The 14,872-nt window shown below is 56.2% G+C and overlaps 2 protein-coding genes across 2 annotated transcripts; both read right to left on the bottom strand.

Moving 5' to 3' along the window:
• Positions 1-190: 190 nt before the first annotated feature.
• VDAG_05858 (uncharacterized protein) lies at positions 191-779 on the bottom strand (the record flags this gene model as incomplete). The annotated part of the gene is made up of 2 exons (XM_009655255.1): positions 191-353; positions 511-779. 2 exons carry the CDS (start codon positions 777-779, stop codon positions 191-193), a joined length of 432 nt encoding a protein of 143 aa, XP_009653550.1.
• Positions 780-1,055: 276 nt separating this feature from the next.
• VDAG_05859 (pbn-1) lies at positions 1,056-2,650 on the bottom strand (the record flags this gene model as incomplete). The annotated part of the gene is made up of 3 exons (XM_009655256.1): positions 1,056-2,177; positions 2,232-2,301; positions 2,355-2,650. 3 exons carry the CDS (start codon positions 2,648-2,650, stop codon positions 1,056-1,058), a joined length of 1,488 nt encoding a protein of 495 aa, XP_009653551.1.
• Positions 2,651-14,872: the final 12,222 nt, after the last annotated feature.

Consider the following 14,872-nt stretch of genomic DNA (forward strand, 5'->3'; position numbering starts at 1 on the left):
AAAAGCTCTGCCATATCCTCATTCAGTACCCACGATCAGTTCATGCTGTATCTCGCTATTGTCTCTCCGATAGCGAGTTCCGCCAATCCATCGCGCAATTTTCGCGGCTGCGCTCGCACCCTCAAGCGGACCAATCTGACATGTTATCCTAGTGGTATCCGCATCCATAGTCATGCGTGCACACAGGCTTTTACCAGCCGTCGGGCCGCCAGCCTTGCAGCGCGGCGGCACGGCGCTCGACGCAGCGGACGGCGCGCGTGCGCGGCAGCAGCGCCACGTCCGAGAGCCGCGCTGCCGGGTCGTGGGCTGTTGTGGCGCCGTTGGAGGTTTGGGAGGGGGTCCAGAGGGGGGCACTGCTTTGTTAGTTTTTCTGTTTTTCTGTTCTTCTATTTTTCTCTTCTCCCTCTTTCCTTCTCCCTCTTTTCTTCCAACCCAGTTGGTCATGCCATTTCGTGGGCCAGAGTGGACAGGGACGAGGAGAAGAGACAGACGAGAAACGAGGGCACCCACCTCTCCTCCAACATGTGGGCGCGCTCCTCCTCGGTGAGGAACCCCTCGAGATAGAGAACCAGCGGCTGGCGAGAGTAAATGTGCACGGCGTAGGCGTCCGGCGCGCAGTCGGGGGCGGGCGCGTCGGCGTCGTCGAGGGCGAGGTGGGATGCGTTGAGGAAGGGCCGCGGGGCGTAGGACGACGACGGCGGGGCCGGGGAGAGCCACTGCGTCAGCGGGCCGAGGGCGAAGAGCAGAAAGGCCACGAGGCCGACGAGGTAGGAGATCATTGTTTCCTGATAAAATGACCAGAAAGTAAAATGAGTGGCAGTCCGTGGGATGTGTGAGAACAGACGTGAGCGGACGCACGAGGGAGAAGCGCGGGATGGGTGTGGTTCGATTCAGGATTAGCTAAGTCCGGCTAATCCGGCATGCGAGCCCTCACGTTCGAGCCGGAACGAGTAGCCCCCATTCTCATGGTAGTGTCATGCGTCATGACAGTGTATTGTCACGACAATGTAGTCACGACAGTGTAGTCACGACAGTGTCATGTGAAATCGCCGCCATCACTGCGTCTTCTTGGCGCTCCCAGTCTGTCTGCTGTGCCCCGTCGCGAGGAACGCCCGCACAAGCACCCAGAGCACCCATCCGAAGCCCAGCACGACAGCCGCCGCCGTGCCGACACGCACCCACGGCGCATCATCCGCGTCGAGCACAGGCACCCTGACATGGCTCAGCAGCCGGTCGCCAGCGCGCGGTCTCGGCTCCACGTGCCAGAACACAGTCTTGGGCCCGAACAAGGCGTCGTACCCCAGGTTGGCCCGCTCAAAAGGCGTGCTCGGAAACTCGGCGCCTTCGCCGGCATCGCACGCCCAGAACACGGCCGGGTACGGCGCGCGAACGTCGGCGTGGCCCGCCGTGTTCGGCGCCAGGTAGCGCAGGTGCAGTGGCACCTCTGCCGTCCAGGCGGCGGCCCGTGCCGGCGGCGCGAGCTCGAGCAGGATGCTGGAGCCCCAGACTCGGGTGGCGTAGGCCGGGGCCTCGAGGTCGACGGGCGACGTCGCGTGGCGCAGCGCCGTGAGGTTCTTGGACGCCAGGAAGAGGTCGTCCGAGAGCTGGTAGCGGTCTGCAAAGATGGTCTTGGGCAGCGTCAAGTAGGCGTTGAGCGTGCAGCGGCCCTCCGCCTGGTCCGCGGGCGGCTGGGAGCCCGTCAGCGAGAGCTGCAGCGTCGGATGCAGGCCTGTCGGCGGGAGAAAGCCGCATGTGAAGCTGGCGTCGGACTGGCGGTGGCGCGTCGGAAAGGCGAACATGACGGGTGATGGACCCTTTCCCGTGTCGAGGACGGTCAGGGCGCCTGAAATGCCGAGCTCGTGCGCTTCGGCCTGTGCCGAGGGGTCGAGGCCGAGGATGCCTACCTCGGTGCGGTGGCCCGGCGTTGACGCGACAGAGAGTGGCTGGGACCCGTGAGGCCACTGTGCGGTCACTTTGAGGGACTCGGAGGTCGTGTCCCATGACATGTCGATGGCGGCAGCAGTGCTCAAGGTGCTGGCCCTTGATGTGCACGCAGCGTCCGACGGCGCGCAGTGCTGGGAAATAAAGTCGACAAAAGGAGAAATATCCTCTATCAACTCATAGTACTGAAGCTCAGGAGCTTGAGGGTGAGTGGCTGTGGACCACTTGACAAAGTTCTACGTCGGCGTCAGATACGATGATGATGATGAGGCCGTCACAATCGAACTCACGTCATTGTCCTGGCACAAGTCCACACTGTCTCCTCCGAAGATGCTCGTCTTGGCGGCGCATATCGCTTGCCTGGGGATCTTCTTAGCATGCTCCAAGACATGGCTGTGGCCAAGAAAACTCACCCATTCGCGCTCTGGCACTTGGCCGGCGTGTAGAAGATGTGCAAGCCGGGAGATACTCTGGAGAGGAGAGGGCTCACAGTCGTGTAGGCTGCCGAGCTGGCCCATCGGACATGCAAGGCTTTGGAGTCGCGGGCGAGCTCTTTGAAGGCGTCGGGGAGTTCATCGATGCCCCAGGTGAGTCTGTCCTCCCGCACAGCCTCGAGGTCAGGCCCCTTGATGCCATGCTGGCCGATGTCAAGGCTCTCGGGGTTGATGCCGCCGCCAGTCTTGTGGATGAACGTGACCCTCTGCTTCATGGCGTTGTCCTCGGATTTCTCGAGTCTTGGATTTCTCGAGTCAATCCTGCCGCTGGCTGTTGAGCTGCAGGGTGAGATGCTCGAGGTCAGGTATCGCTGAGTGAGGTTGATTGTTGGCAGATGGGTGGTGACAGTCCGAGGCCCCCAGTGGGCACGTCCCCTGAGGTCGCCTGTCGACGGTCACCAGCCCCCCTGGAATGACAGCCCGAGCCACGTGGCTGGTGTCGCGCTAAGCCCCATCAACGCTGTGCAGGGTATTTTGCTCGGAGGGGCATGCTTCCACGACGATATTCTTCAGCTGAGTTCCGTCCAGAACATGAGAATCGAACGTTGTGATACTGCATTTTGTTCTCAGACTGGCAATTATTGAAGCGTCAGTAGCTCCAAGGTATAAATACAAGTTGAAGTGTGCCTTGTCAAGTACAAGAAGCTCCATCGGTCTAACTCAAGAATTGAAGAGTTGATAGCGTTATTTGACTCAGAGCTCCGTGGATCGTCATGTACATTACAGAAAAGCACCTCATAAAATTTCCAATGCATACTTAGAACATACAAGTCATTCTTTCATCTCTCACCGCGTTTGTACGGCGATGTCCAAGGTGCTGTTGACCTGGGGTCTCTGAGTGTCATACCTAAGCCTAGATTGAACTTGGCTGTTACTCTTTAGTCAGGCTCGGTGTCCAGAAGTAGTAACAATATTGTACATGGAATCCGCAGGTAACCTCAGACAGAGACTACTGAGACAGGCTCCGCATCTCAATCGCTAAGAATTTTGTCATCATACGTATGTTTGTCAAGGCTTTCTCGCGACGAGGAAATGATAGTAACTGTTGGGCTCCTGGGGGTCTCTAAGCGAGTAGAACGATCGGTACCATTCCCTATTAACTACCATGGAATGGTGACTCTCCTTATATGGTAGTCCCTCGAGACGCTTGGTCATCCCTTCTGCTCCGTACCTCTTAGCCAGACAGCTGGTGTCACATAGCTGTCCCATTGTTGGTCAAGGGTTATGACAATGTTACACCGGCACGCTATGTTATGAGCAATACAAGAATATGAGGAAAGCTATACTAATAACAAAGATAGGATGTATGGCCCTCAAGTTCCTCCTTAGAGACTTCTTCAGAGGATCTCGAGCAGGGACACTGCGATACTGAAAGTCATTCTACGTAACAAAAGTTGTCTGGACATGCTTCGGAGGCTTGTTACATGGTAAGGCGGCCTCTATAGAGCCCAAGGCACGCTGTTGAGAGTAACAACAGGGAAGAAAACTCCCCTGCGAAGTAGAATGCTCTGAGGAAAAGGTCGTCACCCTTCACAATAATCAGATCAATGAGCCAGCACGGCAACATGCAGCGACTGGGACATTTACAACGCTCATCGTACCATGTCGTCAAGCATCCATCCTCACACAACTGGAATTGATTCAAGTCACAACTCATAAAGATGAAAACTGAAGCGGGAAATGAGCAGATTGAACATGAACATGATGTACTCACCATGTGTATGTCGGAATCATCGTCATAAATGGGTAGAAGACTTGAGCACACATCATCACACCATCACACGTGTCGCCCGTTCAGCGTTGCAAGGGACTCAGGCCCCGGGGCGTAGGAAGATATCTATCAAGTCTGGATTCAAGACCAGCGGTCTCCACGCTGTAGATTTGCCCTCCGGTGCAAGACAAACGATAGTTGTATCACAACTAGTCAATATTGAGACTACAAGGCTCTGAAATCTCTATCAGCGAGCGTGGTCAACATACTCACCGTAGCTACAACTTCATATTCTGAGCTACCATCCAAATCCATGGCGAGCTCTATCATCGTCAGCTTGGCTACCACCAGCTTGGTATGCCTCACATGGCAGGCGAAGCTCTTTGGCGCCACACTTCGTCTGACATCAAGCTCCTCGAAACATCAAACAACGACATACACAACCACGACCATCCCGAGTACCGCAATCAAGGCTTAGACGTGTCCATGCCGTCAAATCGCAGCATCTTCCGAATCAAGGCCTAGCCCCGGACGCAACTTCAAGCACAACGACATCAACATCAGACGGAAACAATGCGTTTGCTCTACGAAATGGCAGACATGTCGAGTCGAGTCCAAGGCAGGGACACCCATGGACGCAGAGCGCGAGGTAGCAAACGTCACGACTCGCCCCCCAATGGGACGAAGCGCGACGCCGGAAGACGGGAAACACGAGGTCTGCCATGCTCTATCCGATCTTTGACACAGGAGCACGCAACCACACCTCGGGACGGAAAGCCGGGTTCGGGTGTCATGCGGGAACGAGGAGGTATACACTGGGATATCCCTTCTGTGCTCGGCGAAACTCAGCTACAGAACAAAAAAAGGACACGGGCTGTGTTGTGTGCACCCCCTTTGCCTCGTGGGCTGTTCAGCAAGATCCAGCAACACACAGCCCTGCGTCTCTTTCTCGCTTTCTCGGCGTTGCTCCAGATAAGCCAGCACACGCCCCGTGCCCTGCCATCTGCCACCCACCGACGCGGCGCATCTGACGAAGCAGACTCGTCTGATCTGTCTAAAAGCGGACAAGGACAGCGAGCATCTGCTCGCAACTCGAGCAGAAACAGACATTGAGCTCCGTGACAACCTATATCATGCTTACTTTTCACACGGCCAAGAGACTCCTCTTTGGGGCATCTAACGTCTATACACGACATGCCCCTGAGACGAGCAAGAAGCAAAAAGGTGGCATCATGCCGTCCGTCTTCTCGGCTCCGAGCAGATGGACGGACGGACGGATGGACGGACATGTAGCCAGCATTGTGACCTGCAAGGTAGTCTGGCAGGTTGTCGTCCTGGGATCGATACATCCCTTCCTTGAAACAAGGCGTCCGCCAGGGGACTCTCCGTGTCGTCCGAGTGAGGGCCCTCCTCTTGGCGCCGCGAGCGGGGGCAGGCCGGAGTATCACAGGGCTTCCAGCAGAAGCAAGCAGCAGGATGTCTGGGGTAGGACCGGGCGCCCCCCTCGGCCCCGCAGTCATCTACGTTGCCACCGACGGCCACTGATGGCGCGGCTCCCGCGGGCACATAGAGATGGTTGCGAGACGTTGTCAATGTTGGTCTGGGATATGGATCATATGCATGGTGACGAGTCGATCTGGCGCTGTGGCGAATGCCTCTGACATGCGTGAGATCGGGCCTGCATATATCGGTTGGACTGACGGCCGAAGACGACTGGTCTGTTGTTCGGGGGTGTCATCGGGGGAGCAAGGATGAAATGCAACCCTTTCTCGGCCGGCCTGCCACTTAGGGACTGTTGCTCATCATCGCTGACATGTTGCTATTGACAGGTGTGGCGCTCTCGCCCCCGCCACAGGCCTCGAACGTGGACTCCGACATCCATAGTAGAGCGACTTGTCGCATGTCCTGGACGGAGCATGCTCCGTTGAGTTTTAGAACGAATGGCCGACAGGGGGCGAGCCAGCCCATCAGCCACCAGTTCCAGGCGCATGTGCACAATCTCAACGAGGCACAAGGCGGACGAACGACTGAGCTACAGAGTCGACACCAGTGAGCTCTTCTCCATGGTGTCTTCAAGATCATGATATCAGGTCGCCAAGAGGTAGCAAAAAGGAACATCAGAGACCGTGCCCTCGCAAGCAGCACCCGAATGAAGGCAATGCCCCATACCGTCCACTTCGGCACTTTGGTATCAGAAGCAGAAAGCCGGCAGGGTAAGGACAGGAGAAAAAGGGACGAGCGGCGGATATCAAAGCAAATACCATGTACTATGGCACATGTAAACAAACATGGCATACTCCTGGACCCTGACCTAGACATGGTCCAGGAAACAAGAGCGCGAAAGTACGGCACAGGAGGATTCCCCGCCGACGGTGCGCACTGACGATGGAGGCCATTGCAACTGCAAAACTGCAAAATCACACACACCAGGTGTCAAAGTGAGGCGCAGCAAGGCCGGCACAGCGCAGCTCACCTCGCTTTGCCGTCTTGCGTGTCAGTGGTTATACCATGTAGGCCCGGCCTGCCTGTCAAACTGCCAAGTTGGGCGGATCGGACCATTCTTGAGGATGCACATGCCTGTTCCGCAAGTTGTGCCGAGAGGACAAACCCATCCCACCACCCTCGTCTCCCTGAACTTTCCAGGACCAGGTATGGTGCCACATTGACAGCAGAGGAAGAGACGCGCTGCGCTGTAGGGGTCGACGGGCCTGAGGGGTTCCGGACAGGGCAGAGGGGCGCGAACAGGGGGGCACGCAGGACATGGCAGGCTGAGGTGGATGTTTGTCAAGGATTGAAGCGAAGCAGCAGGTCCACGTCGAAATGACAGAACATGTCAGTCCTACCCTTATTCCCCCTTGACGACCTGCCTGAAAATTTCTTGATCAATGACGTCGAGTGAATCAAAGGGCGATGTTTGAGTGAGATGGGATATGACAATGTGGCCCGAGCCGGACGGGGCAAACCAACGACGACCTACCCGGGCGCTCTTGTGACAAGGCTTGGGGCGGTGGGCTGGCAGGCCAAGCCAGGGCCTACTTCAGAACCTCGCGACACTCGACCGTCTGGGCATGTTGAAACGTCGTTGTGCTGCACTCGCCGCCCAGGTGGGAAACTGTCATCGCCCGTCATTCCTTCAGCTGACGGGACTAGCCTCAGTGCATGGCTGTCGGAACTTTGGCAAGACCGAGGCCCGGCGGATGGCTTGGTGTCTTCGCCTTCGACTTGGTCGCTTCACCTTGCCAGGGGCGCAAGGTGGTGGGTGGGCGGGTGGATGGGTGGATGTCGCTGAACTCGATGACGGCACCCCTGTCGGGAGGCAACCATGCCACTGTACATCGCGGCCTCTCCTTGTTCGTGGCTGTCAAAGTCTGACGTCCTGGGCGATGAATGTGGGCAGATATTCCCCCCGGGCGGCCCTGTCATCTCGTAGAAGATCGTCCTCCATATGGCATACATCCTTGCCCTTCGAGAGAGGTTGGCCCGAAGCTCAGTCACTCGACTGCGGCGACGGCGTTGACGACAATGACCTAGGGAGCGCGATCGCCCACGGGTGGACTACTCTCTGCCGCTCTTTGCCATTTCTGCTTTTAAGGCGCCAGGCAGTGCCAGAGGCAGGGCATACGTACGTGCGAAAGATCGCGGGCGCACGCACGTTGGCTCTCCGATGTCGACACCCTGGCCTCCCCCGGAAGGTTCGCATCTTGATCTTGAAGGAGATGCACATTGCGATTCGTCAATCCCACAAGACGGTACCGTACGTTAACGAGAGGTGACAGGACCCCTTCTCCACCTGTCGGCCAGCCTTCCTGTATATCTTCCCTGTCACGCTCGCTTGTTCGATTTTGACAGGACGCTTGGGCCAGATCAGGTTGGCGCTCCGCGCATCGGACTGGGATGCATAACGGCCATTCTATCCTTCTCATTTTGGGCCGGAAACCTTTGCCTGTTTCGTGGCTGGCACCCGGGACTGAACCGCTGAAACGTGCGAATCATGAGATGAGTTTGTGCCTAGGAGGAGAATATTCGAGCGCCTCAGCTGCCGCCTGTACGGGCTTTTTGACCAAGTCGTATGGCCCGCATGTGCTTTGGAACCCCTCCACAAAGCAGAATTGTACCGACTGCACAAGAAATACATCGAGGGTATGCGTGTCTGCATTTGACCATTAGCAGGAAGACATGATGCGGAGAAGACCGCCCCGCATCTTTGGCTGAATGAAACGGTACGCGGAAACAACGGAACGACACGGATAACAATGCTTCATCCAATCTTGCACTGACATTCGCGACTCGAGCCATCGGGGCTTGTGGTCTGTAGGGCTTCTGCCAAGCACATGTCAAGCCCGTGGGATCGCAGCCGGAATGGTCCTGCAGTCTGGGGGTTGCTCGCGCATCGTCTTGGCTCTGGCGCCCAACCATGTTGAGGATCATCGAGAGTCGGGCCATTAAGTATCTTGAATCCTTTCCTAGGTCCCCTTGAATAGACAGATGACTACCAGGCGATGCAGTACAAGCAATCTTCACCGACCTGCAGCACCATGTATGCCTTCCCTCGATAGGGGAAGGTGCCATTCAGGCTCGAAAACGGCGCTCGTCGAGCCCGATTTGTCTGGCTGCAGTTCAAGCTTTTACCGAGCATGAACGTTGCATCTACAACGCTCCATTGAAATGGACATCGGTCAGGCCAATCTTGCCAGAAACAAGTTTCTCGTTCAACCCAGGGAGCCGATGTTACGGCCAAGAGTTTCTCCACAGCGACTGGTGCTCTTCTGCAGCTTGATCTTGTCTGCAGCGAGTGCCGCTACACCGTGGCCGTGGTAGACGATTCGGATGAAACGCTTGAAGAAGACAAGCCTCGTCATTATGTTGTTGCCCCTGTGGAACGTTTATTGCATTCAAATCTGCAACGTTTTTTTTGCCACTTGTCGCGGAACGAGATTCGTGGTACGTCGCACTCGCGCACGCAGATAGACACACAGAATTAGGAGGCGGTGACAAAGGGTTCAGATTTGATACCATCACCGAGGCTGACAGGTCTGACTGGGCTCCTCCGAGATGTGTTCGCATGATGCTTGCCGTCGAATTAGCCTCAGGGAGCACCAACAACTTGTGGATCGTAAAAGAGCCACATGATTACCAGAGCTGGGCACTGTTACACAGAGAGGTCTGCGATATGTGTGTGAGGAAGCCGACAAGACACACAGCTAGAATGGGAACTTGCAGGCTTGTACAATATCAAGAAGTCGACCATGGAGACCAAAAGCCATCCGTGTAGGAAGTGCGTGGCAGAGTCTCGTCAACATGGACAGTCGGCAGGAAAAATCGGAGCGGCCATCACGATTGCCATATCCAGGCGATGTGTGTCTGCCATGCCGATGGACCAAGGAGGCCATTGTCTACAGCTAATAAAGAGGTCGGGCGCTGCTGGATCGACACAACGGAAGTAAAGTTTTGGCGTACTTCAGCAGCATTGCTGTCCCACGTGAATCAACAATCTGGAATTATCCGGCTAGCAGACTTGTCCTGGCCAATGTATGTCTCCTTGGGATTTCCGAGAAAGAGCACGCTGAGGTACAAGTCTTGTGGGCTGCGAGCACCCGTTGTGTGACTCTGTCAAGTTGCACATCCGCTTTCGGGCAAGGTGTACGATGACATGGCCATCCTCCGATTCCACTGACGTGGTTCCGGGCCCAGGAAGACAGCATGCGTGAAGATTCGTACCGGTGTGTAAGTTGTGTTGCGTCTGTTTACAGCGGGAACTGCATGAGCGGGCTTGAGGTGAGACCGACTGGCAGCTGGCAGCGACAGACTTGTGCTCATGTCCAGGAGTATTTGCAAGATTCCACTGGCGATTGGGACACCAGTACTGTTGACGTGGAGGTTGCTGGAACATGAGTGTATGTCGATTTTTCAAAGATAATCAGAGCGATGGAGGTGACATTGACAGTGAGCCAGGGCTGTGACAACCCATGACCCAAATTGGGTTGAGCTGAGATCATTGCCGATGCAAATTCCGCGTCCAGGTCGGCACAAACAAAACTTTGGCATAACGTACATCCAGGCTCCAGTGCCTGCAGGACGGGTCAAGCCTTGAGGCTTCAACAACACCTGGTTGTTGTGTGGTAACCTGCCTTGCCTGCTTCATCAACCACCGACCTCAATTGCACTGGTCTCGGACTCATCATCGTCCGACGGTTGATCCTCATCAGATCAGCTAAACTTGACAACTGGGAACGGGCCTCTGAGAACTCGTGGTCTTTGCCCTGGAGGTAGAGGATGATCGCCGGGGAGCCAACACTCTAAAACGCCAGGGGCTAATCCCTGCTGACACCCATAACCAGGCCTAGTGTCCTGTGGAAATTTCCAATTAGAGGGCTGGCGGGCTCTGCCGCCCCGTCGCTGGGGCTCCTAAAACAGAAGCCATGGCCGTGAGATCATTTCCTACTTTGGTTACTCTTGCGAGGTAGAAACATTGCGCAGGCCCTTGTCGCGGCTGACTCGTCCTCCGATCTGGCATTTCGTCTTTCGCATACCTGGACAACATGTGCAATTCTCCTGCGTTTCAATGACGGATCGACCCATGTGTGGTTCCATAGCCGAGACAGACATCATGAGCCTCACGAGCTTTGGCAGCCTGGTCTCAGTTTCAGTAAACTCGTCATGCACATGGAGTGGCTTGCTTGGCGTCAGGGCTGCAGGCAAACAAGAACACCCCCAAACCTTCGCAAAACAATCAGATTGTTGTGCTTGAGGTATGCGTGTACATGATTTGCTTGAGAGATCACAAGTAAGCGTCTCGAGCAATTCATCGCAGACTTGACGAGAAATGACATGGTAGTCACCCGGGAGAATCCACAACAGACAGCAAATAGTACTGTCCTGGACACTTGCGATCACAGGGATCATAGGTCTGAAACAGGGAAAGAGCTTGGTGTCTTGTACGTAGCTGGGTGATTTTGTACTGTCGAGTGGCTGATCAGACCCGTCGATAGCTTTGACAGTTACAGTCCGGGGGTCCAGGGCCGCCCAAGGCTGCTGGACATCCCAGAGATCAGTATCCAATGTCAATGCGGCTTGCGCATGTGGACACGGTCGAACCTGTCAAGAATGTCAAATCTGCGCACTCGACCGGTCAGTGACGAATGTGCCGCGCGCCGGTTTTGGGTGCCGACTTGTCACTGAGATTTGAGCTGTGGCTCAGACATGTTACCACTAGCTTCGGATTTATGTATGCATCAGCACACCAAGGTGCCAGTAAAGCCGGGCTTGTACCAGCGACGATTCTCTGAGTGGTGGCAGGATCCGAAAAGAAATCTCCCATCGTCCTAGCGAACTTCGTGGGCAGAAAAGGGGACCAGGGCAAGCAGTCGAGGGTGGATCGAAGCGAGCTGGGTTCAGGCGCCTCCCTAATAGAATATGCCGAGTCGCATATCAGCCTCGTTCAACAATTGCGCACCCCGTCGTGGGACCTCTCTCGAGCTGCGTGGTCTCGTAGCGGTCCAGGGGAAGCCATTCGGCGCTGGCGCACCAAACCGGGCGTGTGCAGCGCTGTGTGGGCAATACGACCGGACGGTCCACAGCACAATGCGGGATGGAGCAGCACTGAAGTCTGATTAGTGATGGTTGGGTCGCCTCGGTCGCTCCCTTGAGTCCCGAACTGTGGCGTTGTGTGGAAAGCAGGCTTTTCCATTGTGGTGAGGTGAGGCAAGCTGAAGACAGGCAATTGGGTTGCCGCCACTGACGGAATATTGCCAACAAGCGCAGCACGCGCAAGTAATAAAGGGGGTTGTGAAATCAAAGACCCCTTTGAGTCTTGATCGAGTATTGGTCAGGGCAGATACTGGCTAACGCGATACTAAAATGACCCTCCAGGCGGATCGCCAAGGATGGGCTTGGAGGGGTGGCAGAGGGAAGAGGGGCCGAAGCTGAGAACCGGGTCGCTGGGTAGCGCATCGATCGAGACCAGCGTCTGCCCGAGTGGTACAACGTTTCCAGCTGCATGCGACGAGACATTTAGTTGGAACAGAATGCTGACCTGTCACGATCAGAAATGAGATCGGAAACCGGTGGGCGAGTCCAGGACATGACGCATATGCAGGGAGGGCGTCGTCGAGGGCGTGAGGAGGGGAGTAGAAAGGGGGGTTTCCCGTGTCCTGTTTCCTGTTTCTTGTTTCCTGTTTCCTGTTTCCTGTTTCCTGTTTCCTGTTTCCTGTTTCCTGTTTCCTGTTTCTTGCCGTGGAATGTCAGCGTCGATGCACAAGACAGGCTGGCAGATCGCGCTTCTCGTACCCGTCCCATGCCCTTTCCTTTACCCGGACATACCATGTATGGCCTCCGTGTCGGCATATTTGCTTCCTACGTCAGCGCCCGGTTCGTTGCGGTGTAGGCTATGATGGATAGAATGAGGCGAAGGGGATCAAGTGTTGACTGATCTTGCAGGATGACAATCGGATGGATCATCGGCCAACGTGTTCGGAGGGGGGCGAACGTTGCAGCTGTCAATGCCTTCTTGGTCATGCTTGCTGCCCATTGTGATGCATATTCCTCCCTGTCGCTCGGGTTGGGGGTTGTCCGTGCCGACTACCGTACGTACATGTACCTTCCCTTATTAGCAGCACAGCAGCGGGGGGTGGGAAATGGGGCTGCCTGAACTACATGTACTATGTACGGCTGCTCTTTCTTCCCGGGAGACTGGCGGCGTCAAGGCGTCAAGGCTCCGTGGCTCACACCCGGAAGGCACTGACTGAGTGGGGGTTGAGCAAAGAAGGAATCAAACACTGGACACCATGTGCTCTTACCCACCCCGAAGATGATCGGAAGACCCACTGCCAACGAAAGCCACAGCGGCCACCAGTGGCAGTGACGACCCCGCTGCCAACTGCCGCTTGCGAGGCGGCGCCGTTGCCCACTCAAGCCACTCGAGCTCCTGTGCTCCTGCTCCGTCTTTAGCCCATGAGCGCTCTTGCTGTCACCTGTGTCAGGTACGACTCGAGATATTTGTCACCTTTCTAGCACCATGCCGTGTCTATGGCGACACCCCCCAGACCTTAGCTGTATCTAAATCCGACGTGGAAAAGATGTTTGGATAGGTAGGTAAGGGAGGGGGGATTTCCCCGGCACAAACAACAGTCCAGTCAGCTCCTGAGACCTCCATGCCGAAGGATACTACGTCAATAGTACTTCAGCTTCGTCGCTCCAACATCAAGCATCCAGGGGGGGAGGGGATGCTCGACAGGCAGCTGCCGGGGTGTGCACCCTGGTCCCACGTCGCAAGCTGCCCACCCAAGAGGCGGATCGGAAGTGGCCAGCCACCAATGAGGTCCATGATTACCTCGTAAGTGACTCTGACAACTTCCCAAAACTGACAGGTGCATGTGTCAGGGGGCCTGCCGCTCTTGGTGCTGGATTTTCGTCACTTCTCATCCGACGAGACCTGGCCATCTTTTCGTGCCCTAAGCCGCACGCGTCTGGCTCCCCACGCCCATACCCTCGCCCGCTGACCCGAGATGAAGAAAAGAAGAGGCATTCGTTGGGCTGCTGCGGTGCTAGGGCGGCCAGCGACACCAGCGAAGCTTTGCATGGAGACCGACACGTACAAGTACTCACGAACGCATGCTGGCCACAAGTTGCATGCACCAAGGGCCGACAGAGTGACCTGTCGACATGACCGTCGACACGCGGGTTACAAGTACAGGCCAAGCCGCAGCGCAGCGATCTGGATCGATCCTTGCATCATGCACGTCAAACATTAAAAAAAATGACAACGGGAAGGCAGAGAGCGCAAAGCTGCCCGCGCTCCGATCCCAGTTGAAGGTCCCTCTTCCGACGCTGTTGCCAGGAGAAGCCAGTCCCAAGTGCCAGGTCGTTGCTCGCCATGAGCCTCTTGTGCCATTATAGCACAATTGGCACCATCAACAAGCACCGTTACCGCGGAGGCGGAGCCTTGGAGCGACGCCGACTCCATGGGGCGCGAATCCAGCTGGCTGGGTAAGACATAGCGTCGACTCGATCGGTATAGGGCCAACGGAATTGTCTGGAACAAGTCCCAAGGCCAGACGCGATCCCCCGGGTTCTTCGCCTACCGAATGAACAAAGGTCCTGAACTAGATTCGGCTGCGGCGATGTGGTGAATGGACAACAGCCCGTACCATTCTCGTTCACACCTCCAACGTTAGATCCCGCTCTACCATTCAGTTGGGTCTGTCGGGTGCCGCTTTGCCAGAACATCCGACTTGGGGCGCAGGCGCACGAATGTGGCTGTTTGGCTTCAGCGAAACATTCGACACAAACAACAACCGACGCTGATACGCAGCCCCTGACCCAGTACTCCAGGGGGAGGGGGACTTGGGTTTGGGGGCTCTGGGCTTGGGGCCTCTGGGCTTGGATGGGGAAAGAAGGCTGGAGGGGCGCGTGCGTCGTCATCCGGTTTGTTCAAACCGCACGTTGCTCCCAGCAATGACAGTTGTGAAATACCCAATCGTAAGCTCCCTCCCCACTTTGACAACGTAAACTAAATCCGCCCCAGGTCCGATGGATCTTGGGGGTCTCCGTTCGATCGACAGATCAGCCCAGCCCCAATGACAGATCTGGCCAACCAATCGCATACTCTTGTCGCCCAGATCTCATCGTCAGCAGCCGCCCACCCGCGTCCCAACAGGCTGCAGCGGTCTTGTGCCCCTCGTGCACTCACTCCTCTTGGGAACGGTGAGCTCCCAGGCACGACGAGTTT

This window comes from Verticillium dahliae, genomic scaffold (assembly GCF_000150675.1).
Source record: "Verticillium dahliae VdLs.17 supercont1.11 genomic scaffold, whole genome shotgun sequence".
In the NCBI taxonomy this organism is placed as follows: domain Eukaryota; kingdom Fungi; phylum Ascomycota; class Sordariomycetes; order Glomerellales; family Plectosphaerellaceae; genus Verticillium; species Verticillium dahliae.